The following is a 22403-nucleotide window of genomic DNA, read 5'->3' as shown; positions in this document are numbered from 1 at the left end:
TTTTTTCATGTGAGATTTATTTTTTCCTTGTCATTTTTCTTTTTTTTTTTTTTTTTTTTTTTTTTTTTTTACAGATTAACTGAAGCAGCTACTTTTAAGAGTATAAATTAATTTGCAGCTTGAGTTTATTTCACAGCTCCGCTTTTACCTCTTGAAGACCTTTTAGATGTTTATAATCTTCAGCTGTAGATGCGTTATTTCTTAATCAAAACACTATAGTTGACATATATGTAAGGAGAAATTTTATACTTACATTTAAGTTGATGCTTTCTCTCACGCCTGAACAAACATTGTGTTTTCTACATCTTAAACTGCTGACAGGTGAAGTTTTGCATCAGAAACGTGACGTTCTAACACCACGTCTCCAAACACTAGTACCACAGAGGGATTTGTTTAGTGCGTCCTGACAAGAAGCTCTTTATGCTTTAACACCCGTGTACTCTGACCACATTTCTGCCATAGCTAACACTCTCTGCTGCTGCTCTGCCCGAGCAGCCTGACTCAAGGTGAAGCTCTCAGGTTACCGAGCATTAGTCCAGGTTTTACAATCCATCCCCTGTGCCTCCTTCCTGCTCCTGGCCCTACAAGATGTGACTCATGCAAATACAAGCAGAAAGTTTATTTTTTCAAAGTATGGGTGGCTGTCTGAAATGTGGATTTAGATTTTAACCCTGGAGGAAATGTCTCGGTTTGATTTTGTCCGTTTCAGGAAAAGTCTCAGACGAGCGTATTTTTCATTCGACGTCAGAAAGGGGTGTGCCTCGTTTTGTGCATAAAGCTGAATGTGTTTGCCGCCGACAGGCTGCAGGGACGTTTATGAAGGGAGTTGAATTTTAAATTACCCGCCCAGCTCTCCCGTGGGTTTGACTTGGCAGGAGTCTTTGTGAGTTTTCCCACCCTGCTTCCTGTATAAGTTTTCCGTGTCGTCGAAACCAGGGGTCCATTAGCTCCGTTATTCCTGCTTTCTGAGTGACCTCGATGTCTGGGTGTTCATTCCCATGTTGACTAAGTTGTACAAAGCGTCTCCTTTTCCCTCTGCAGAAAGACAACTTGTCCTGTCTGAGTGATTCGATGGAAAAAATACATGAAAGTCTGATCCAAATTTCTGCTAGTAAACCTACAAATCATCATCTCCCCTTTACTTGAATTACCATCATTACCTTCATATACAATGCCTTGCAAAAGTTTTAATCTCCTTCAGTATTTTATTTTTTTCATTTTTGTAACCATATGATTTTATGTTATGATACATGGTTTTTACATGTTTTACAAGATGAAATCTGAAATCTGTTTTCATAATGGCTCAGTCTCACTCAGACTCAAATTAAGATTTTGCCTCTGACTTAACATTGGATTTAATTTTGGACTTTGACTGGGCCATTCAACTGTGTTTTCTTCAAGGGCTTAATTACTTGCATTTATTTGTTCAGACAGCACATGGTAATTAGTACAAAATAACTGTTTTCCAGCAACCATGATGCTGTAACATCAGTGTGTCATAACAGAGATCAGTGCAGTGCCAAGTGTTTTTCCTTGCTTAGTGTTTTGCATGTAAAAAGTTGAATTTGTTTCTCATTTGACCAGAGCATCTTCTGGAAAACAAGAAATTGGACATTTTGATAGTTTTCTTTTCCACTTCCACAAGAGTCAGACCTGAGATGTGCTTAGCAAATATTTGCCCTGTCTCTAATTCTCTCCTGTGAGTTGTGGATATCTCTCAGCTACTTCTCAGATTGATTCATCTTCTTTTCCAGCTTTTTTCTTGAGATCGGGACATTTTCTTTCCATTTATGGACAATCTCCATGTCCTCATCACTGACTTGTCTGCTGTGATGCTTGGTCTTCATGATGCTGTTGGTTCACTGATGTTTTCTCACAAACCTTCACAGAAACGGGTTTATATTGAGATTTAATTACACAGTGGTCACTCTGTTCTCCATTAAAATGGCTCCGTACTTTAAGGCATCATAATAAAGGAATGTTAACCAAGCTTTTTTTAATGTGTGAAAGAATAAGAAAACCATGTATTATTTTCTTCACTTATTATGTGTGACTTTTTTTTTTTGGACTGTCTTGTAAAATATATTTGTGTTTTTAAGTGACAAAATGTAAAAATAAGTTCAAGGGGTATAAATTATATATATTTTTAAAAATCTAACAAATGTATGATTCAGTGTTTTGATGTTTGCTCGTATCGAAGTGGTCACTTTCCGTTGTTTGTCCTGAAATCTGTAGGTTACAGTTACATTAAGCACAGCTGAGGCCTAATTACAGATGAGACGAGCATGTCAGTGAAAGCTAAGCCACACTTTGACATAATAACATCCCTCACATGGACACAGCATACGTACATCAGCCCCGCTCATGGTGATTTTTAAAGATGGCTCGGCTCATTCACAATTCCCTCACGCGTTTTCGATGACCCAGACTGAACCGCCGACTGCTACTTTACGGCCACTTTCAAATCGCTCTGCTGATCGAGACCGTCATGATTGGTGTTTGTCTCCGGCGAGTCCCGGTCACCTTATCCCACTGAAGCTGCTAAATATACCGTCTGGCCATCGCGGAGCCTCTGTGGTTTTGTACAGAGGATTCATGGCTTACGCCAGTGTAATTTGGCTTGAGCTTGAGAGGAGGTGACATCAGGGGTGTTGAGGGATAGTATAAGACTGAAGAGAAAAAAACGGAGAGAAAATGAGGATTTTTGACCTTTTTTTGTTGCCGTTTTCTTCAAATGTATAGTTTATAGCTGAAGAGCTCATTGTTTTACCAACTAAGTCGATTCATTCAGAAAAAGAGTGGAATTCGAGCTTTACAGAGTAATCTCTGCCTGCTGTGTGCTTCTAAATAGCAAAATAAATGAATCCCAAATGATTTATGTCTTTTGATCTCGTACTGAAGCTGTGATTAAAATGAACTGATAAGGAAACTGATGCACTTTGTGAATGTTTAACAGAAAAATCCACATTACGGTTGCCGCAAGGCTTCGTGTTTTCTGTTCATCAGCTTGTTTTCACTCGTCTTTAGGGTGGCAGCTAATCTGTTTACTGCACAATTGAATTGCACCTTAATATCACATTTGTTGTCATCCATAAATGTGTCATTTTCTGTGAGTGACGCAACCGATCAGCAGACTGAAATCCTCCTTTCTGAAGAGAAAAGTATGTGTTCAAGATGTTGAAGCAGTGTGCTTGTTTGTTAGCTAAACTACTGACATCAACTATTTATAACGCGTTTATGACTTTTACTCAATGTTCATTTCCAGTGGCCTCTTAAAAAGAATGCAGGATTTGTGGTCACAAATCCATTTGTCCATCCTTACAGCCATCTGTTCAAAGCTAAGGGACATTGCATAAAGTGTTGCGAGAAACTATTTACACATTTTTCTGTTTTTGCTTTTTCACATCCTAAGGAAGGAAAAGTTTTTGTTTTCCCATTTTGAAGAGCGTCCAAAAGAAATGGCCATGTTTACATCTTTGGTTATCTAAAATGGAGATTTTTTATTTTGTTGTTGACCGATGAATATGATGGCTTTTCCTTTGATCTGATTGGTAGATTTTAACACTCTGGTCATAAACAGATGGTCATTTCTGTCGCATGTCTGTCGTTTATTGAAAATCTTTCTTTCTTCCAACAATATGGGTGAACAACAATCAAGGATTGGGTGCTTCAGCTCAGACTGATATTTGTTGTTGTTGAAAAATGTGGGGGGGAAAACTTCCTTATATCTGATACAAGAGAGTGAAAGAGTTGAAAGGTTGAACTAATTTAGCTTTTTAAACAATCTGTTTTTTTAATGTTAGACATGTCCTTTATTCTGATGAGGGGCAACTTTAGTGGATCAATTTCGTCAAGTAATTAACAGTTTGAAAACACACAGTGTTGTTTATGACATTATGCTTATTTTCAGCTTGTAAAGCTAAACATAATGCTGTTTAAAGAGCGTAATGCAACAATGAACTCTTTCTCACATGCTGTTTTTATTTTAATTATGTAAAGCACTTTGAAATGCCTTGCTGCTGAAATGTGCTATACAAATAAAATTTGATTGATTGATTGAATGAAACGGGAAAAGATTTGCTCCTTTCTTTAAGACGCCAGCATTTCTCCCTGTCCTCTCTGCCCAGCAGCAGTGAACTCAACATAAACAGTTTGTGTAATCCAGCGGGGAGTCAGTGAGTGTGAGCTCAGATGAAAAGCAGCAAATATCAACACAGGAAATTGATTCTTCTCGTGCTTATGTAAAGTTTATCCAAGTGTTAGAACAGTGGTTTCTTACAGGGTCTCACATTTTCTCATGCATTTAGTAATGTATAAAAAAAAGACAGTCACAGATCCAAATTTTGCCGATTTTTGTTATTTGTTTTGTTGTTAAAGTGGCGATGTGACGCGAGTCACTCCTTTCGAGCGAACGGTTCCGGCTCCTGATTTACAGACCTTTGTGAAGGCAGATAAGATCAGATTCACGTCGTCGGGCTGCTCGACAGGTCTTTAGCATCTTAAAAAAGTGACAAACACAGTTAGCACCGCTAGCGTTACGATAGCGACAGCACGCCAGATATAGCTTCTTGAGATTTTTGTAGAAGAATCCTGCCAGAGCTTGATCTGTTACAGACAAAATGGACATTTCTCTCATAATTCAGGATGTAAAAGAAGAATCCATCTCCCTACATTTCCTGTCACTTTCCAGATGATGATGATTAAACTGAAAAAGATTAAGTGTGCATTGAAAACATTCAAGATCTCTATTAGAAACGTCCAAGTCTGCATGCAAACTTTCTGGTTTTCTCAGTCCAGATTTGTTTGCCCAGCCTGGAGCCGGCTTGACATCAGAAATGCTCAGGGACTATTTTTGTGTCATAATGATACTGGACAGAGATATTCAAACTGTCTTTGGCCGCAGCGCTGAGACATCTTATCCACAGCAATGTGAGGGTCGTAATTTATTTCAGTGACGTACTGGGAAGGATCGGTGTGTTTTTGAAGCCAAGTAGTTCTGCGTTAACAGCGGTGTGCTGCCAGGACAAACAAACAAACTTTTGGTTTTAAGTGCAGAAATGCCTGAAAATTGTTTGGGTTCCCCTTCGTGGGTCAATACAGGCTGTTTCTGAAGAAGCAAAGTGTAATGTTGCCTTCCCAAGGATCCAGTGAACACAACTTTAGATATAATTTTGTGCAATAAAATTTTTCAAGCTTGCTAGCTTCTTCTTACTGTGAGCGAAACAAACAAATCAATATTTCTTTTGGGGTTTTTATGTCTTTTGAGGCCTGGAGGCCAGCAGGGGTTCTGAACAAACCCAAAGATCGTTTACACCTTGGGCCGCCGCTGACCCAGATCTATCCAGCAAGTCATTTCACTAATGGAATGACAGAATTGATGACTGAAGTGTTTTTAGTCCTGTGGAAACAGTTTAATTAAAAATGTATGAACTGTGATCTATATTTACTTCCACTAAGCTGTGTGTTTCTGAGCTGCAAGCAACAACCGTCACCATCCAGCCTTCGGTTGTCGTCTCCTCTCCATCATTTTCATAATTGCTGTCCTTGTCTTTCTTGTTAACGTTATGTTGATGAGGATTGTTGAGGTTTGCCCCAGCAGGGTGTGGCAGAAGCCACCACAAAGCTCTATGTCAGACATGTTGTACCCTGAGCTGTGGGATCAGAGGACAATCGGGGGGTTTCGGAGGATAATGTCACGGTACGAGATTATAGAGGCGACTCTATAATCCAGTTCAAGAAGACGGTGTCTTGCAAGACATGTCGTCTCCATTGAATATTTTCACATTTTGTAATACTCCATCCATGATAATGCATTATATTTGAATTTGGTTGTAGTACTCCAACACAGTGCATAGATGTGAGGAAAAAGAAATGCGGTTTTTGAAATTTTTGAAATTGTACAAACACCCAAAATGATGCTGCTACACACCATTTTGTGATGGTCTATCTCAAACATAACCGTTTACAGGGAAGATGTAACTTAGACATGATTGACGTATGGATTTGACTAATTTTGTTAGCTTAGCCAACAGGTTTAGCTTAAGAAACATCTCTGGTGTTACCATTACCATTACTGTGTCTTATTTTATTGAATCCTACACAGTTTGCATGGGTAGAAAAACAATCTTCAGGCCATACATCAACGTTCTCACATGCTGTTTCCTGGAGTCAGGTTCTCCTTCTGAAACCCACTGCTCTGGTCTTAGTGGCGCTAAATAAAGCAAGACCTAAATGTGAAGTGGGAGGTACGGGGGGGGGGGGAGGCATGAGTTCATGTCAAAGGGAATGTGAAACCATAAACCAGAAGTGTAGCCGTGTTTACTTGAATATTTGTCCACAGGCTGTCTGCCTCCGCATAGAAGAACGAGAATTACTTGAACGAAGCCTCATCTCTGATGATGAGGCATTTCTAGTTTACTCTGGGACAAAATTATTTAATGAACTGCATGTTTGCTGCTTAACACTACAAATTACTGAGACCTCATAGATCAAATGTAATTCAATTGGTGGGTCGGAATAGAAACTTAGCCAAAATCATGTAAAATCAAGTTTTGGCATTTTTGGCAACAAGGCAGTTAAAAGTGTTTTGCATGATTAAAACATAATGTGTTAAATCAAAAAGAAACAAACGAAGAGAAGTAATGACATTTTGAAATCCAGGCTAGAATTAATAATCTATGCTCACTTTTTAATCAGACAACCCTAAACAAATGTGTTTTTAAAATTGAGCTAAAAAGAAGAATTGTTGTATTTGAATAAAATTAACATGGAAAACGGTGAACCAGGTGAACACCTTCTGGCTGCTGATCATTATAATGTGCATAAGTTCTGTTAGAATAAATTAATTTGGTTTAATTATACAATAAAATACCCTAACAATAAATTTAAATAAAAAAAATTCTAAATTTCCTGCAATATTTTTTGCAAAGAGATAGAAATTTGTATTTTTTGGTCTCTAATTTTACTTAAGTGATGACGACGACTTTTTACGCCACTGTTGAAAGTGTTTACATTATGCTCTTGACTCTATGGCAATCTACTGGACGGTCATTAAATCGATAACACGAAATACTTTCAGAAAATCATAAAATATTAACTGGAGAACTTCACTGAAATAGTTCATTTGAATATCTACAGGGTAACTTGGTGCTTCATCAGCTTTTTGTTAGTAAAATATTGAGTAGCTGCACCGCTGTTTCTGTGTCATCATCAGTTTCCAGGTTTGAGCAGCTGACATGAAATAATATGCTGAATGCAAAAACGGTAAATGTTTTGAGCAGATCTCGTTGAAACTTTCCTTTTCAGAACCTTGATTCTGTGGAGGGATCAATCCAGCACCTCCTCTCTGCGCTGTATCCCCCCTATGAAGCCACCGCCCCCACCCTCCTCAGCCAGCTCTTCCAGATCATCGACTGCCGCTACCAGAGGGACGCCCTGCGCTGTTTTCTGGACTTCCTGGTACCGGCCAAGCACATTTTAGATACCGTGCAGCAGGCTGCATGTGTAAGTTATTCGCCGAGACTCTCTTACTGTCTAAAACAGAATATGAATCACGTCAGTTGCATACATGTGTAATAACGTCATCATACTGTCCACGTTCAGGCCCGATACTCCAATGTGCTGTTCCTCTGCGAGGGCTGGCCTCTCTGTTTACGTGACCAAGTGGTCGTCCACCTCGCTCCGATTGACCCCTCCCTTCTTCAGCCAGGCGACTTTTACCTCCAGGTGACTCCATTTTGCAACCAATCAGCTCGCATCGTGGTCTGCAGCTTGCTGAAGGAGGAGGGGCTTGGCGTGGAGGTGGTAGAGGAGACCCCGGTCCCTGAGACGTCCTATCCTTGTATCTTCAGCTCTGGCTGGCTGGACGAGATCAACCAGGACCGCCAGGGGTCGCCGCTCAGACAATGCCTGGTCGCTACTGAACGAGGCGTAGTGAGGTTACCATGGGAACGGGTGGCTGTGCCTGATTTTGTGCAGCTGGCACGTTGTGCTGGGAGTAGCATGGCCTCTGCTGCTCCGTCAAATTCACCTTTAACTCCGCCTCCTCCTCCACCTCTTCCTGATTCGTCCAAGACTTCCTCGTCTGATAATACCTTCCCTCTTTCCTCTTCAAGGAAATCTGGGCAACGTAATCCTGCGACTAGTCAGAACTCGGTTTTAACATCTTCCCCAGCAGCTTTCTCTGTGGAAACCAGGATATGTCCCGCAAAGCACGGCATCGCTGTGTCACTTTGCCTGGTAGATGCTAGAACTTCGTCTTTGTCGCAGCTGGTAAAGACTAAAGGAAGTGAAGCAGAGCATAAGCCAATAGGCTGGGTTTCCCCGCATACATGGGACAGTCGCTTCACTGGGACAAATCAAAACACAGCCGCAAAAACGGAAAAACCCAACCTCTCGGGTGGCAATATAATTGACTTCAAAGTTGGGAATAAAGGTGCTGTAGCCTCTGAAAATATATTGGAAGATAAACAGAGAGACTCTAAAGCACAGAGAATGAGCAGACATGAGCCAGCAGCTGTTGCAACAGGGGACTACATTGATGTACTGCAGGCCAAAATGCTCTTCGATAAAGATCGGTCATTGACCGAAGAACAACAAAGCATGCAAGTGCATAGCAGAGTACAAAAACATCCAAATTGGCAAATTCAGCCAATCGCGCAACCGTTCAGCACACAGTCGGAAGTAAATTCTCAGACAAAAGCACCAGGCGTGTCTGGAGACGCAGGACCTCAATCTGTTCGTGACCATTCCCTAAAGGACCACCCTTCCTCCGACTCTCTGGGCCCCCCTCAGTGTATCCGCACTGTGCGCTTTGCAGAGAAGCCCTGCACCCCATGCTTGGCCAGACGACAAGGTGGGAAGGTCACCAAGGCTCAAGAGCTGAGATGTCGATACAGAGACTCATACCAGGCCGCCATACAGAACCCTGTCACCTTTGGGGCTGAGAATAATGGAGGGACTATGCCAGCCATGGTGGAGGAGGACACGGATACCTCACAGAACGCCGACAAACTGAGTGCCGAGGACTCGTGGAGAGATGTTCAAAACACGAGATGTGATCCTGGAAGCTGTAATCAGTCTCCTCCACAACTAGGTGGGGACATTTGTAAAGAGTCAGGAGAAATAAACTGCGTCCCGTGCAGAAAACCAAAAGAAATAAATGTCACGCCCTATAACGATGGCAGAGTACAATCTGTCAAATCTTCTGGCAACTTTCACAACCTGGGCACGACGAATCCAACGTCAGAAATCAGGACACAGACTCCAAACGTTCTGTCAGCTGCTGATGGTCTCAGGTACCCGGACGACTCAAATAAACAGCACAGATCGAAATTTAGTTCAGCTGAAACATCTGAGATCCACATGCCCTTCAACCATCTTGAAAGCCATCAAACCAGAACCACTTCGACAACTACGGCTCCAAACTTTAAGTCTACCCCCGCGCCGCAAAACAGGCGAGACACCCACCCAGACAGGAGATGTTCATCTCTCTCCACGGCGGTGGTGGACACCTCGGAAAAGTGTGAACTGATCATTGTCGAAGGCCAAAACGTCCGGAGAAAGGAAACCTCTGAGCCTCGCGTGGAGATTCCGCAGCTGCATGTGGTGAAATGTAAGAACAGCACAGCCTTCAGGCTGGTTTCACCCAAGATCAACAGAAAGAAAAATCCTCTTCCAGGTAAAGAACTGTTCTTGCTTTCGTCACCATAGTTTGGAACATTTTTACCACACATTAAAAGTAAAATGTGTTGCAGTTGCAGAGCAGCTTGGCACCAGAAGAATCAATAGCCATGAAACGGAGAACCCATCCCAGATGAATCCATCATCCTCCGCCGAGTCCAAAAGGACCTCTCAGCAAGCGTCCGGTCGCCCCAGACCGGACCACCTCCCTCTGGGATCACCAGACCCCAGAGCCCATCCCGTTTACTCTGGGTTAGCCTCTCTCACAGGTCATTTAAAATTTCTTACTGCTTTAACCACAACTATTGTGCATGCTATAGTTCAACACCTCTAAGCAAAGGGTGACCAAAAACGTTCACATTACAAAGTGAACACTAAATTTATTCCTACACATGTAAACATAATTATCTCATGTTGCATAGATGATAAAATACCATCTACCAAAGTTTACCCAAACATCTATCAGTTTTTTTAGAGATTAGTTACCTGGTTCAGGTGAAGCCTGACTACATTATTTGACTCCACAACTTCTGATGCCCTCCGTCCACTGCAGGCTGCAGAGACAGGACAGGCCGGGCGATCGTTGAACTCTACGGACACGATCAGGGATGGGAGTCAACAGTGACAAGCCACGAGTTGTTCCAGATGCTGCTCTATTTCTACTCCATCACCAGGTGAGAAAGAAGTGTCTCAGATGGTGGAACCTGAAAAATAAACAACATGGGAACTGGTTTGTTGCAGACACTCACTGCTCATTTTTAGTGTTTTAGTGTCTGCAGTGGCATCAGTGTCGATACACAGTGCTGTGGTCAGTTGTCTACACGCAAATTTTTAATAAAAACGTATATACAAACTGATGGAAACTATTTCATGTCAAAACTGATATTTCTTTTAAATTGTCTTATCTTTTGAGAGAAGCCTCTTATTTCCTATCAGAAACAAACGTCTTGGCTAAATAATAACACTTTGGAATCAAATTTTCCAGGTGTATGAACCATTTTTGGACTCTGTTGTAAGTTTTACCAGGACTTCGTGTATGTCAACATCAGTTCAAAAGCACCTTTGTTTGTGCCTGTTTGCAGAAAAGAAATCAGAGAAGCCGGAATGACGCTAATATTTGACGCGAGGAAGAAAAATCCTCAGCCACAGTTCTACAAGGCTCTGATGGCCCTTCATGTAAGAAGCACACAAAGTATATTTCTGGATAACGCTGCAGGTTAATTACTGTTTGCATGGTAATATGTGACTGGAGGGCCACTATTAGCATCTAATGACTGGTAAGTAATGTTAGGCACAGTAAGACAGCCTGGAGTAAAAATACGACAGTTTCAGGTTGCTCAAAAGTCACACAAAAATTGAAACTACTACAAAAATAAACTATTATCTAATTATTAAACACAAAACATTCTTTAAAAAAAAAAAAAAGTTTATTTTAGGAATTTTACCGGGTTGACATTTGGTGTTGCTTTGCATTTTTTTCAATCAGCTTAATTCAACAAAATTGTTAAAAGGTTGTAACTTGTGTTAACCTGTTGCAGGAGTGGTCACCTCGTGCTGTGAATAGTTTGGCTCTGCTGGTGGACAAAGACAACAACCCTCAGCCAGAAAGATGTCCCGGCATCCAGGTTGAGTTATTTCATCCAAACACACTGCATTTGCATTTTCTGCTGAGGATGTGTGTTCACAATCGTCCCTGAGCCTTAAGCCACAGGGAACATCACAGAATGGATATGATTTGAGGAGTAATGTGAAAAGAAGTGATATATGTGTCTAATGTTGATGCAGACTGATTTGGTGACATCAATGAAAGCGTTACTCAAGCTGGCGGAGGCGAATCAGCTGAGCTTCGGTCTGGATGGCACAGCTCATGGCTACTGTGACTGGTTGGAGCTTCATCAGGTAGGAATCAAGTATCAAATGACTGCCTTTGTTTTTCTGCTTGACTTTACCTATAAGGAGGGAACTTATGCTTTGCTATGGGTGTACAAAAAACAAATGTGTGCGGGAAAATGTTTCCTTTTCCCAACTTATTTTCTTCTTCTATTTCCAAAGAATGTAGATCTAATGTTTTCTAGTAAATGCAATGGTTTTTACTTAATTTTATGTTTTTTCTTTGACTTGCCAAGCCTCACTTTCCCTCAGTTTTAACATTTTACTCATCAGCACTTTGGTTTTTAACTTGAGGATTGAATGCACACACACTACTTGTTTAATCACCACTTTAATTGTAGTTAAACTGGACCTCAGCTGCTTACTAATATATATATATATATATATTTTTTAATTTGTACAAAGAATATCAAAGTACCTGAACTGTGCAAAGACTGAATCCGGTCTTTATAGGTAACTCAATGTGTTTAACAATTTGAAGAATTATACATTTCAAAGAAGAGCTGATCTAAGTTACTCCTGATGACAACGAACAAACCAAAAAAAAAAAAAAAATCAAAACCCAACTGCAGTATCAAAGTTAATATTTTGTACTCAAAGTACATTTAGAATATTTAAGTGAAAATGTGCAGGAACCCTATTATTCTCTCTTACAGGTAATCATTCATTCATGCGTCTCCAAATCTTTGATTTTCAGAGACTTTTCCCTTTCGTTAACAATCTCCACGAAGCTTCCAGCCTGTTACTGAGAGCCATTAGTAAGTTAGAGAAACTGCAGATGACCGAGTCTGTGCAGGTAATTTTACTCTCCATTCCTTTCCTCTCAAAGATCCCATCATGGCGAGTTTTGTAACTCAGGCTGAGATAACTGTTCTACGTGTAAAAGTGTTAACACTCTGGCAAACAGGCTGTACAGCAATGCATGATGGACCAGAGGACTCTGATGAGGGACGTCTTGGAGGACAGTCGATTGGTCGGCCTGCAGCGGGAGGGTGGGGCCATTCTGGCTCGGCTGAGGAAGGAGAGTGACTTGAAATACCCTCACTGTGAGGACCTTAGGTACCCAACAAACATCATGTTGTCGCTTTGAGCGCTTACAGAAAGCAAACATTCATGGTAACCAAGAATTTTTTTTTTTTTCCTCCAAGTCAGAGTCACCAGTGGTCTTTTCTTTAGTCAGTAAAGACAAACTGAAGTTGAGATCTTGAGTTTGTATCTGTAAATGTTCAGAAATGTTCTTTCAACAACTTGTAAATTATCTCTTCTCTTTCTAAAGTGATGCAGTCGACTCAGTTACCAGTCTGTACAACTACGTGGAGGAGCAGGCCCACATCCTGGTGCAGAGGACGAACGCGTCACTGGAACATCTGGAGTACCTGCTGCAGCTCAGAGAGATGGAGGGACACTTCATGCAGGTCCGTCATGCTTCTCTCGTGATCTCTGATTTTCATGTCTGTCTGAACTCTGGTAATGTTTACAGTGCTCTACAGAAGTTGCATCCAACTATAAAAGGCACTCAGCCCGTGTCACTGTCGAGGTTTAAAGATGCTTTTTCAAGGTTTGAATAATTATTCAAGAAACAACAGGGTTTTTTTATATTGATTCTGTCATAGGACTGACTTGACATTTGATTTTTTTTTTTCAATGCAGAATTAGTTCAGATTTTTTTTTTACGTTATTAGGTATAGCGCTTAGATTTTTACTACAGTTCAGGTGAGCATTATAAATGCCTTCGAGAACAATAAAATGGGACAAAAATTTAGATATTTAGTTACATTGACAAGAATGTTTGGATGAATTAAGGTGAGGCTTTTAAATCCAAAAACACTGCTACAAACTGTCGAGCACGGTGGCGGTACCATCATGCTGTGGGGGATTTCTTTTATTCTTCTGTCAGCGTTACTGGTGGACGACATTCTCAAGAAGGAGAATTAGTTATTTATACAGTTCTCTCTTCTAGTAACTACTGAGAGGCTGTAGTTAACTAAATTGGTCATAAACTGTTTTTACATGTTGCGTCATTTCTCATTAACAAGGATTATAACACATTAGATCAGACATTCAAACAAAACTGGATCTGAAAGCTTCAAAATGTTTTCATCTGAATAACGACTTTGCTCTGCAGATTCAGCAATGGTTTACTGTAGAGGGAGAGCGCCACCTAATGGAGGCCGAATCAGTCGAGGGCTCTGGAGACAGAATGGAGCAGATCCTAAACAGCTTCACGGGTTTCCTAATTGAAGCTAACGTGAGTTTAAATCTCCCTCATGCCTTTCTCTTTGTCTTTGTGTTTTCCTGTTTGTGCGCCTCCCTGAAGCCTCTCCCTCCCTCCTTCGTCCCCCAGGACCGCAGGCACCACGCCATGTCCTTGGTGTCAGAGGCAGAGAGACTCCAGCAGAGTGGGCTTCTCTACCCAGAGACGGGGGCCTTCAAGACCCTCATCGGCACTTTCCAGTCGGACCTGGAGGACTTCCTCTGCAGGGCGGAGGCATGTGGCCGAGAGCTGCAGATCATGGTCAACATATGTGATTTTTGTGAGCAGGTGAGATGGGGATGCTTGAGTGCCCAGTGCAAAATGCAAAAGCACAAAATCTTTCCAAGCATTTTTTTGTTTTTTGGTCGTCTCTAGTGAAAATCTGTCGGTACACTTGACATAGGACAAAACGAACTTACAAGTAACTTTTCAGCAAGATATAGGAGCTTGTTTTAAGTCAATAATTCCTTAATACTGATGGAAAAAGCACTAGTTCCACTGGAAGATTATTTCACTTCTAATAAGACATTTTCCCCATGTTATAAGTGAAATAATCAACTACTAGAAATAGAATTTTTTTTTAACGATATTGTCTTATTTTAAGTGTACTGAGATATTTCCAGTGGAAACTAGACCAAAAATTATTTGTAAGACTTTGTTTTGCAGTGATTTAGGGTAGAATTTCTAATTAAATTCTGTTTTGTTGTTATTGTTGTTTTAAACAGGCTGTGGAGCTTGCCAACGAGTGCACTGATTATTTGAATCTTACTGAAGCCAGAAATCTCACAGTCCAATCCCCTGAAAGTCAAACAAACACTCGGCTGGTGCAGAAGCAAAGCAAAGACCCCGGCCTGGACGCCACACCTCTTTGCCACTCCGACATCCAGGCTTCTCCTGACCGACTGATTCTCCAGTCTTTCCAGGAAAGGTTCCTCCACTTCAGCCTGGACAAACTCCACGAGGTGAAGGTCCTCGCCGGCTCCCTGCGGGGATCTCGAGGGATGCACGTCTGGAACATTGCCTGGCTGAGATTTCACGAGGCGCAGCAGCGGCTCCAGGAGAGGATGCAGGAGCTGGAGGAACTTTGCCACCCGCTGGCAGATCCCAGCAGCAGCTGTGAGGGTCACTTTGTGGATGTGGTGAGCACCAACATCCAGACGGCCTCTCCAGGGGGACAGAGGTTGGTGGTGCAGTCGACCCCGGGGCCTCAGCGTTCTCAGTGGGAGGGCGTCTTGTCCGGTGCTGAGGATTTGGGTAAAAGGAGGCCAGTTGTGGACGGCAGCAGCCCTAATGGAGCAGATGTAGCCTCCAGTAACATTACCGTCATACCGGAGGGCAGCAGTGACGTCGGGACAAACCGGGAGTCAAAGCAGTCGTCTCACAGGTAATGAACTTCCTGCTGGGCGCTACTTTGACTTTTAAGCTTTTATAATGTTGTCATTTTTGTAAATAATGGTCAATAAGATTTTTTTTTTTTTTTTTTTTTTTTGCCAAAATCATTTTGGTAAAAAAAAAAAAAGTTTTTTTTTTCTTTAATTATTTCCATTAACACAAATAATTGAGTTCAAGATGCATTCAGAGCCCTGACACATTAACACCAAAGTACTCAATACTTTTTACTGGGATTATATGAAATTGACTAATACAAAGTAGAGCATAATTCTGAAATTTGAAGAAAATGATACATAATTTTCAACAGCTTTAACTGTTTTTACTTAACTTCAGTGCAAGCAGACGCCTTTGGATGTCAGCTTTGTTACTAAACCTCAGTATAAACTCATCTGTTCTATGAAAGCCTCAGTGTTGGAGAACAAACAGCATCCTGGAGACCAAAGACCACAGCAGACAGCTGAGTATGCATAGAGATGTTAATGAAACAATAGCTTCAGCTTTAAACCGTTCAGTTCACCCTCAGGTTTTCATGGTTCAAAGCTGCTGATGGGCCAAAACCACTTGCAGCAAAAGGTTGTTCTTCAAAATATCTGAATCCAAATACGCTCCACATTTTTGCAGTTATTTTTATATGTATGAAAGCAATATTTCCTTTCCCTTTCAGTTCACAATTATGCACTACTTTCTGCTGATCTGTTAATAAAATACGTTGAAAATGAAACGTGTGACAAAAAATGTGTGATTTAAACTTAATTCCGACTATCCATTTTTGTGGTATTGTTCGTAACCTCCACAAACATTTTAAATGAAGTTACATGACTTTGGAGTTGGTCCCTAAATCAGTATTAACTCCAGCTAGTGAGGATGAAGGGAAATATTTCAGTAGATCCTCTAAGCACAGGTGTCAAACTCAAGGTCAAATCCGGCCCTCCGTAGCTACTTATGTGGCCGTCTAGAGTCTCTGAATTTGAAGATGACATTATTTTATCTGTCAAATTGATTAAGTCTTGATTTAGGATCGAATTACATCAATGTGAAAAGACTTTAAAAATTGTTTAATTTTTTTAACAGTTTAACGGGTAGCTTTATCAACACATTCTGCCACACCCAGCCCTATGAGGACATAGGGCCTTGATGTAGACCCAAAAAGAAAAGGAGGCTGTAGAAACAGTGAAAAGTAAAAACTCACCCGTTTGCTGGTTTGTTTCATTCTTAAATAGGTCAGCCAGGAGAACAGAGAGGGAGGCACGAAAGAGACACACAAGCAGAGCCAGAAGCGAGAGGGATGCCGCCGCTTTATCTCAGTCCCACCCCGTCGGCTGCCAGTGGTTTCCATGGAGACGGGGTCTCGGAGTGAGGTCGGTGAGCCAGGACTCGTGCACCGCCAGAGCCGCAGCCGCTGGCTCCACTCCTGAAGAGCAGGGGCCTCGGTCGCCGCCGTGCTGCTCCCACCGCGGTCAGCCATCTTGCCGCATCCTGCAGGAAGCGCAGAAGTTCCAGATTTCCCGACACGGGAGCTTCTGCTCGGACAACTCCTGCGTGAGCGACGGCATCGCTGCGGGGGCCGAATGCTGTAAACACTCCAGCCTGCCCCCCAAAACATATGGGAGAGCGTTTTGTTTGTCAGGTCCACAGGAGAATGCCAGCAGTGCTCTGTGAGTTGACTATCAATGACTTTCCTTGCTTCTCATTCTTACTCACTTTACTCTCTGAAGTTTAATGAACTCCTTTCCGTCCCTAAGCTGACAATGAGGAGCTTCAGGTACTCTCTCCTTGTGTTTTCATAGTTGAATTTTTATCCATCATGTTTTTATGAAATAGCAATCTTATCAAGCCCAATCTCCAACACTTCCAGGTTAAAGATTCAAGTCGAAATATTTACTGTCTCTTCCAAAGTATCCAGAAATTTGATTAGTTTGCAGGATGATCAACTAATATTTTGTATGTATCAAAGAGGCAGAAAAATTTAAAAAAAAATTTGTCTTATTTATCAGCACTCTTAGCTGGTGAGGCATAAAACTGTAAATCAATAAGATGCTGTCATTTATAAAATACATTCCTCTAACTGATTCATTTAAAGTTAACAAAACAATCACGGAAGCATCTGTTTGGTAGTTCCTTATGAATAATTTCTGTTCTGCATCCTAAGAATCAAAACATGATTTTAAACTGAATTGGCATAGTTTATTTGATCAGGAAAAAACATTAGCAATGATACCAGGGCTGTAGTGATACATGGTGTTCTGCTCACGATACGATATATATCACAATATTCAACAAACGGTGCAATTTGATACGATTTGATACAATTTAAAGGTTTTCTGAAAGATTTGACAGGGACAGAGTGATTTTGGTGACATTTTGTGTCTGTATATGATTGTTTCATAGACTTGGATTGAATTAATTTAACTGATGGTATAATAAATATTTTTGTTATACACTTGCTTTGTTTAAATGTTAATTGTGTGGCTTTGGTTATGCAGAAAAGGGACCTTTTTTGTCTTATTCACTTATATTAGATAATGCAATTTATCTATTTCATTTCATTATTTAATTAATTGTAACTGGTTGTTTCATTAATGTACATGTGCAATAGAGTAAAAATGCCATGTGTGATAGCTGTCATTTAATTCCTGTGGATTTGACATAAAACTCAAAATAGGATTTAATGTATCGATACTTGTGAATGAAAAATCGATACTTTCTGAGGAAAAAAAGGTCGCAGAATTGATAAAATTTCACGCCCATAATATCAAGTTCATTTAACTGGAAAAGGAAATAAATTCATCTTCTTGCTGTATGCAAATATAAATCTCCACTAGTATTGGTTGTACATGCATCTGATATAAATATTGTTGCATAATTTATGTTTCTACTCGTTTACGCACAGTTTTTCATGATATTTTTTTAAGTTCAGCTAAACCGTAAAATCTCAAGAAAATAGTCGCTTATATGTCTTCTGAAATATGCTGTGTTTCACCCTTTACGCCTGGCTGACGGTAATGGATTTTTAAATCCCCTTTTGTGTCACCAGGAGGGTGCAGCATGTCATGGAGGAGCTGGTTTTCACAGAGAGGGAGTATGTGCGCTCTCTGGGTTACATCCTGACTCACTACCTCCCCCTGATGGACAGGTTGGACATTCCTCAGGATCTCAGAGGCAAGAGGGGGGTCATCTTTGGCAACCTGGAGAAGGTTTATGACTTCCACAGCCACTATTTCCTCCCAGAGCTGGAGGCCTGCGAGAGGCAGCCGGCCATGGTGGCCCGTTGCTTTCTCAGACATGTAAGAAATAATAATAAAAAAACCTATCTCACTCACTGTGCAGTTTTGAGATTTTTGTATGATTGTTTAAATTTGTTGCGACAATAATCCTAACCTGGGCTTCCTGCAGAGTGAGAGTTTTGGTCTGTACGCCTTATACAGCAAGAATAAACCTCAGTCAGACGCGCTGATTCTTCACCGCCGCCATGACATCTTTAAGGTCAGTTTAGCGTATTTCCTGTCTGTTGTTAGTAAGTTTTGATACAACACCTTTTCTTCTTCGGGGGGGATTTCAGAAGAAGCAGCAGGAGCTCGGGGACCTGATGGATCTGTCTTCCTACCTGCTGAGGCCCATCCAGAGGATCAGCAAGTACAGCCTGCTGCTGCAGGACATGCTGGCCTTGGTTGGACCCTGCAGATCGAAACAGAAGGACGCCGCTGTGTGCACACAAGGCGTGTGCGGCCTGGCTGCACCGGATCCGACCTGCGTGGAGAGAGACAAAGAGAGGAGGGAAATCCAGGCTGCTGCAGACCTGATTCAATTTCAGATGCGTCATGGCAACGACTTGCTCACCATGGACGCCATTCAGGATTGCGATGTGAGATATTAGCAGAGCAGAGCAGAGCGCTCACGCTTTGACCTCCAGCGTTGGACGACATAAACAGAAACTTTTTTTTCCTTCGTCAGGTTAACTTGAAGGAGCAGGGGGAACTGATCCGCCAAGACGAGTTCACAGTTTTCTTTCGGAAGAAGAAATGCGTCCGCCGAGTCTTTCTCTTTGAACATTTGATTCTGTTCAGCAAAACCAAGAGGACGGATATCGGAAATGATGTTTATGTCTACAAACAGTCATTTAAGGTATTTATCCACTAGCTTAAAACAAATAGCTGCTGAAGTCTGTTCACAGCCTACTTGTATTAAATTTTGCATACATGATATTGTGCATTTTGCAGTAAAATGCACATCATTGTCACACATCAGTAAAACTGGAACAATGCGGCTTCATAAGAAAGCCTCAAAGTCTTTTCTAAATAATTCCCTGTTTTATGAGCTCAGAGCAAATGACAAACTTTATTATTTTAAGCATTCCTAAAGCTTTTAGTCTGCCATTTCAAGTAGAATCTTTACTTTGCGTATATTTCTCACATTTGACTATCACTGGCAAAGATCTGCTGGCGCAGGGATCATTTATCTGTTTTTGTGTGTGTGTGTGTTTTCCAGACAAACGATATAGGAATGACCCATAACTCTGGTGTGAGCGGTCTGTGCTTTGAGATCTGGTTCCGCAGGAGGAAAAGTGAGGACACTTACACTCTGAAGGCCTCAAGCACTGAAATGAAGGAAGCCTGGACCACTGACCTGGAGAGGATTCTGTGGAACCAAGCTGCTCACAGTAGAGGTGTTTGTCACAATATTACATTGAAATACATATTTAGAGGTTTATTTATTTTTTTTTTTAAAAAAGCTCATTCTGAATACGTAGTTTGTGTTCCAGAGCTGCGTTTGCAAGAGAGAGTGTTTATGGGAACGAGTCGCAGTCCTTTTATGGATATTCAACCCAGTGATGCGGCGATTTGTGACCGAGCCGTCAGCTACGTCCTGCCTGGGAGAAGTAAGAAGTTTGCACCATTCAGAGTGTTTTACATTTTAAATTGTCCTGGTCCTCCACACATTACATCGGAGAGCATTACAGTGTATCTAATAGGTAATACTGTTATTTTGTAATATTTGTTTAATTTGAAAGTTTTATATTTGGGACACAAAGTTCATGCATTTTTACAGGAGACTACAAAATCATTGTTATAAAATTAGATCTTAGACCAGTTTGTCTAAATTGAAGTAAACATTTGGTGAAAGCACAAGGACTTGGTGAATTTTTCAAAGCTAGTTTTTTGTTCAGAGTTGAACAAATTGTTTATTAGAATAAGTGAGAAGACATGGTGTCTTGTAAAACTTTCAACACATTGCAAGCCTAAACATCCATGTACTTTATAGGAGTTTCATCAGATAGACCAACACAAAGCTGTAAAGTGGCGGGAAAATAGAAAATAGTTTTCGGGAGGAGTTTTGTACAAATACAAATTTGATTTAGAACAGAGCAGGCAGGTCAAAAATAAAGTTGTGGAGCCGTTTAAATTATGAAACAATATCCCAGTTTTTCAACATCTCACTAACCACTTGATTTAAAAGTAGAATTATGTTGGTACAACTACAAAACTACCAAGATGTAGTTGTTCACCTAAAGGCATAATCACAAAGCCAGACAAGAGGCCCAAGGCCCAAAGAGCTGCATAGATAAACGGCTCCAACCTGTTAACAGTCCATGCTTTATTAGTCCAAATATGACCACTAGATGGCCTTAATTAGGAGAACATCAAGCTAGAAATATGTAGTCTAATTAACTGGCTGGATTCATGTATGAATGTAGCTGAGTATCAACAACGTGTCAGTGAAAATCTGTCTCATGTTGTCTGATCATTTTACCAAGTAGAAACCTAAATATATAGTGTAAAACGTGTTATATTCTCATTGATTGCATTTATTTGTGTGTCGTTAGTCCCTGTGGCGTGTTGTTCACACAGGGGCTTAGATTATCCCCGACCGCACTCCATTGGCTCTGGCAGCACCGCCTCCACCACCGTCAGCCAATCATCTTCCTCCTCTGGCCGGGGCTCGCTGCCCCCTTCTGGTTATCTTGGGAACACCAACCCTGGAGTTGGGTCATCCCCTGAGGCTGCCACTGAAAACGAACTCGACAGTCATCATCTTCTTCAGCACCAGCCTCATCCTCACTGTGATCAGTGGAAAACTCGCTGTCCTCTGAGTGAGTTTATTGCCTAGGTTTAGATTAACATCTTTTGAAAGAAGTTATAAATTCAGAACTTAAGTAAAGTCGAATGTAATATTTTTAGACATTATTATATTGTGTTTGGTGCATGTCTGTGTTTCAGTCGAGAGCACTGACTCGTCTGGAGAAAGTATGAATCTGTACAGCAGCCCAGACCTCAGCTGTCTGTCTGCTATCAGCAGAGAGGTAGTGGACGACTCTTCATCTGTGTCCCAGAGGTCAGAGCAGAAATCAACTCTTTGTCGGACCCCCAGCCTGAGGAAAAACGGCTCCCCTGCAGCTACCAGAAAGAAGCCTGGTGTCCCCCCCAAACCTCCACATCTAGCTAAACCTCAGGTAAAACTGAAGATGAAACTGAGCAACGTTGTGAAATTTTAACATCGTCTTGAATATAATTTACATGTATGGCTCTGAGCTCCAGATATCTGAAACTGCTTGTTTTCCTTGAACAATTATGAATGTTTGCATTCATGGTTTGCTAAAAAAAAAAAAACTATTTGTTTATTGATAAATCTAAGTTCTGTAGTAGACATTGTCCACAAAACATAACAAGAATTTAGGTGCTTATATAATGGTATTATTTTCATCTTTGGTTAAACTGAACTGTATTTTTCACTGCAGGGGAAGCTGGGAAGATCAACAGAAGTTTGACCCTTATTTCTAAACAGAAGGTAATGATCATTTAACAACTTAAATTTAAAGGTTAAAATGTTTTAAATAGGAATTTGCCAGTCATGGTACAGTGGATGATTTGCAGTCTAATGATACCAAGTGGTGGTAGATATTTTTGCCATCAACCAGATGTACAGTATCTCTGATGTGAACCATGTTCTATACAGACCAACAACATTTGTGTATTTTATAAAATGGTAAATAGAAATGTATTAATGGTTAATAATAATTGAGACTTGTGGCTTTGGAAGGTTTCATTTTAATTTATTTTATCATTTAGAAAAAAGAAAGGCAGGTATAATTAATTTTTTTTTTTTTTTTTTTTTTTTTTTTTTTTTTTTTTCATTACTCCAAAATACAAAAAAATTTCATGTTGTAATAAATCTCAGAGAACAACAATAG

At 40.9% G+C, this 22403-nt stretch overlaps 1 protein-coding gene across 4 annotated transcripts in view; it reads left to right on the top strand.

Annotated features, from left to right (window-relative positions):
- The window catches only part of LOC106944903 (uncharacterized), a 42741-nt gene that overhangs the window by 16097 nt on the left and 4241 nt on the right, over positions 1 to 22403 (top strand). For 2 of the 4 annotated variants that reach the window (XM_015028224.1, XM_015028226.1), the window contains exons 2-24: positions 7306 to 7503; positions 7603 to 9679; positions 9756 to 9950; positions 10235 to 10355; positions 10764 to 10857; positions 11220 to 11306; positions 11467 to 11580; positions 12269 to 12367; positions 12479 to 12630; positions 12848 to 12986; positions 13697 to 13819; positions 13916 to 14113; positions 14551 to 15209; positions 16438 to 16872; positions 18252 to 18501; positions 18611 to 18700; positions 18777 to 19079; positions 19169 to 19339; positions 19703 to 19880; positions 19965 to 20093; positions 21039 to 21305; positions 21433 to 21665; positions 21951 to 22000. In XM_015028224.1, the coding sequence (XP_014883710.1) occupies positions 7306 to 7503; positions 7603 to 9679; positions 9756 to 9950; positions 10235 to 10355; positions 10764 to 10857; positions 11220 to 11306; positions 11467 to 11580; positions 12269 to 12367; positions 12479 to 12630; positions 12848 to 12986; positions 13697 to 13819; positions 13916 to 14113; positions 14551 to 15209; positions 16438 to 16872; positions 18252 to 18501; positions 18611 to 18700; positions 18777 to 19079; positions 19169 to 19339; positions 19703 to 19880; positions 19965 to 20093; positions 21039 to 21305; positions 21433 to 21665; positions 21951 to 21980 (6342 nt within the window). In that variant the 3' untranslated portion in view covers positions 21981 to 22000. Of the gene's footprint in view, positions 1 to 7305; positions 7504 to 7602; positions 9680 to 9755; positions 9951 to 10234; positions 10356 to 10763; positions 10858 to 11219; positions 11307 to 11466; positions 11581 to 12268; positions 12368 to 12478; positions 12631 to 12847; positions 12987 to 13696; positions 13820 to 13915; positions 14114 to 14550; positions 15210 to 16437; positions 16873 to 18251; positions 18502 to 18610; positions 18701 to 18776; positions 19080 to 19168; positions 19340 to 19702; positions 19881 to 19964; positions 20094 to 21038; positions 21306 to 21432; positions 21666 to 21950; positions 22001 to 22403 lie in introns of those variants that run through there. The other 2 variants (XM_015028225.1, XM_015028227.1) reach the window with 2 other exon arrangements.

Source organism: Poecilia latipinna, unplaced genomic scaffold, assembly GCF_001443285.1.
Source record: "Poecilia latipinna isolate Pla-1442-1.1 unplaced genomic scaffold, P_latipinna-1.0 Scaffold117, whole genome shotgun sequence".
NCBI classification, from domain to species: Eukaryota; Metazoa; Chordata; class Actinopteri; order Cyprinodontiformes; family Poeciliidae; genus Poecilia; species Poecilia latipinna.
This window is presented reverse-complemented; position numbering and strand designations above follow the sequence as displayed.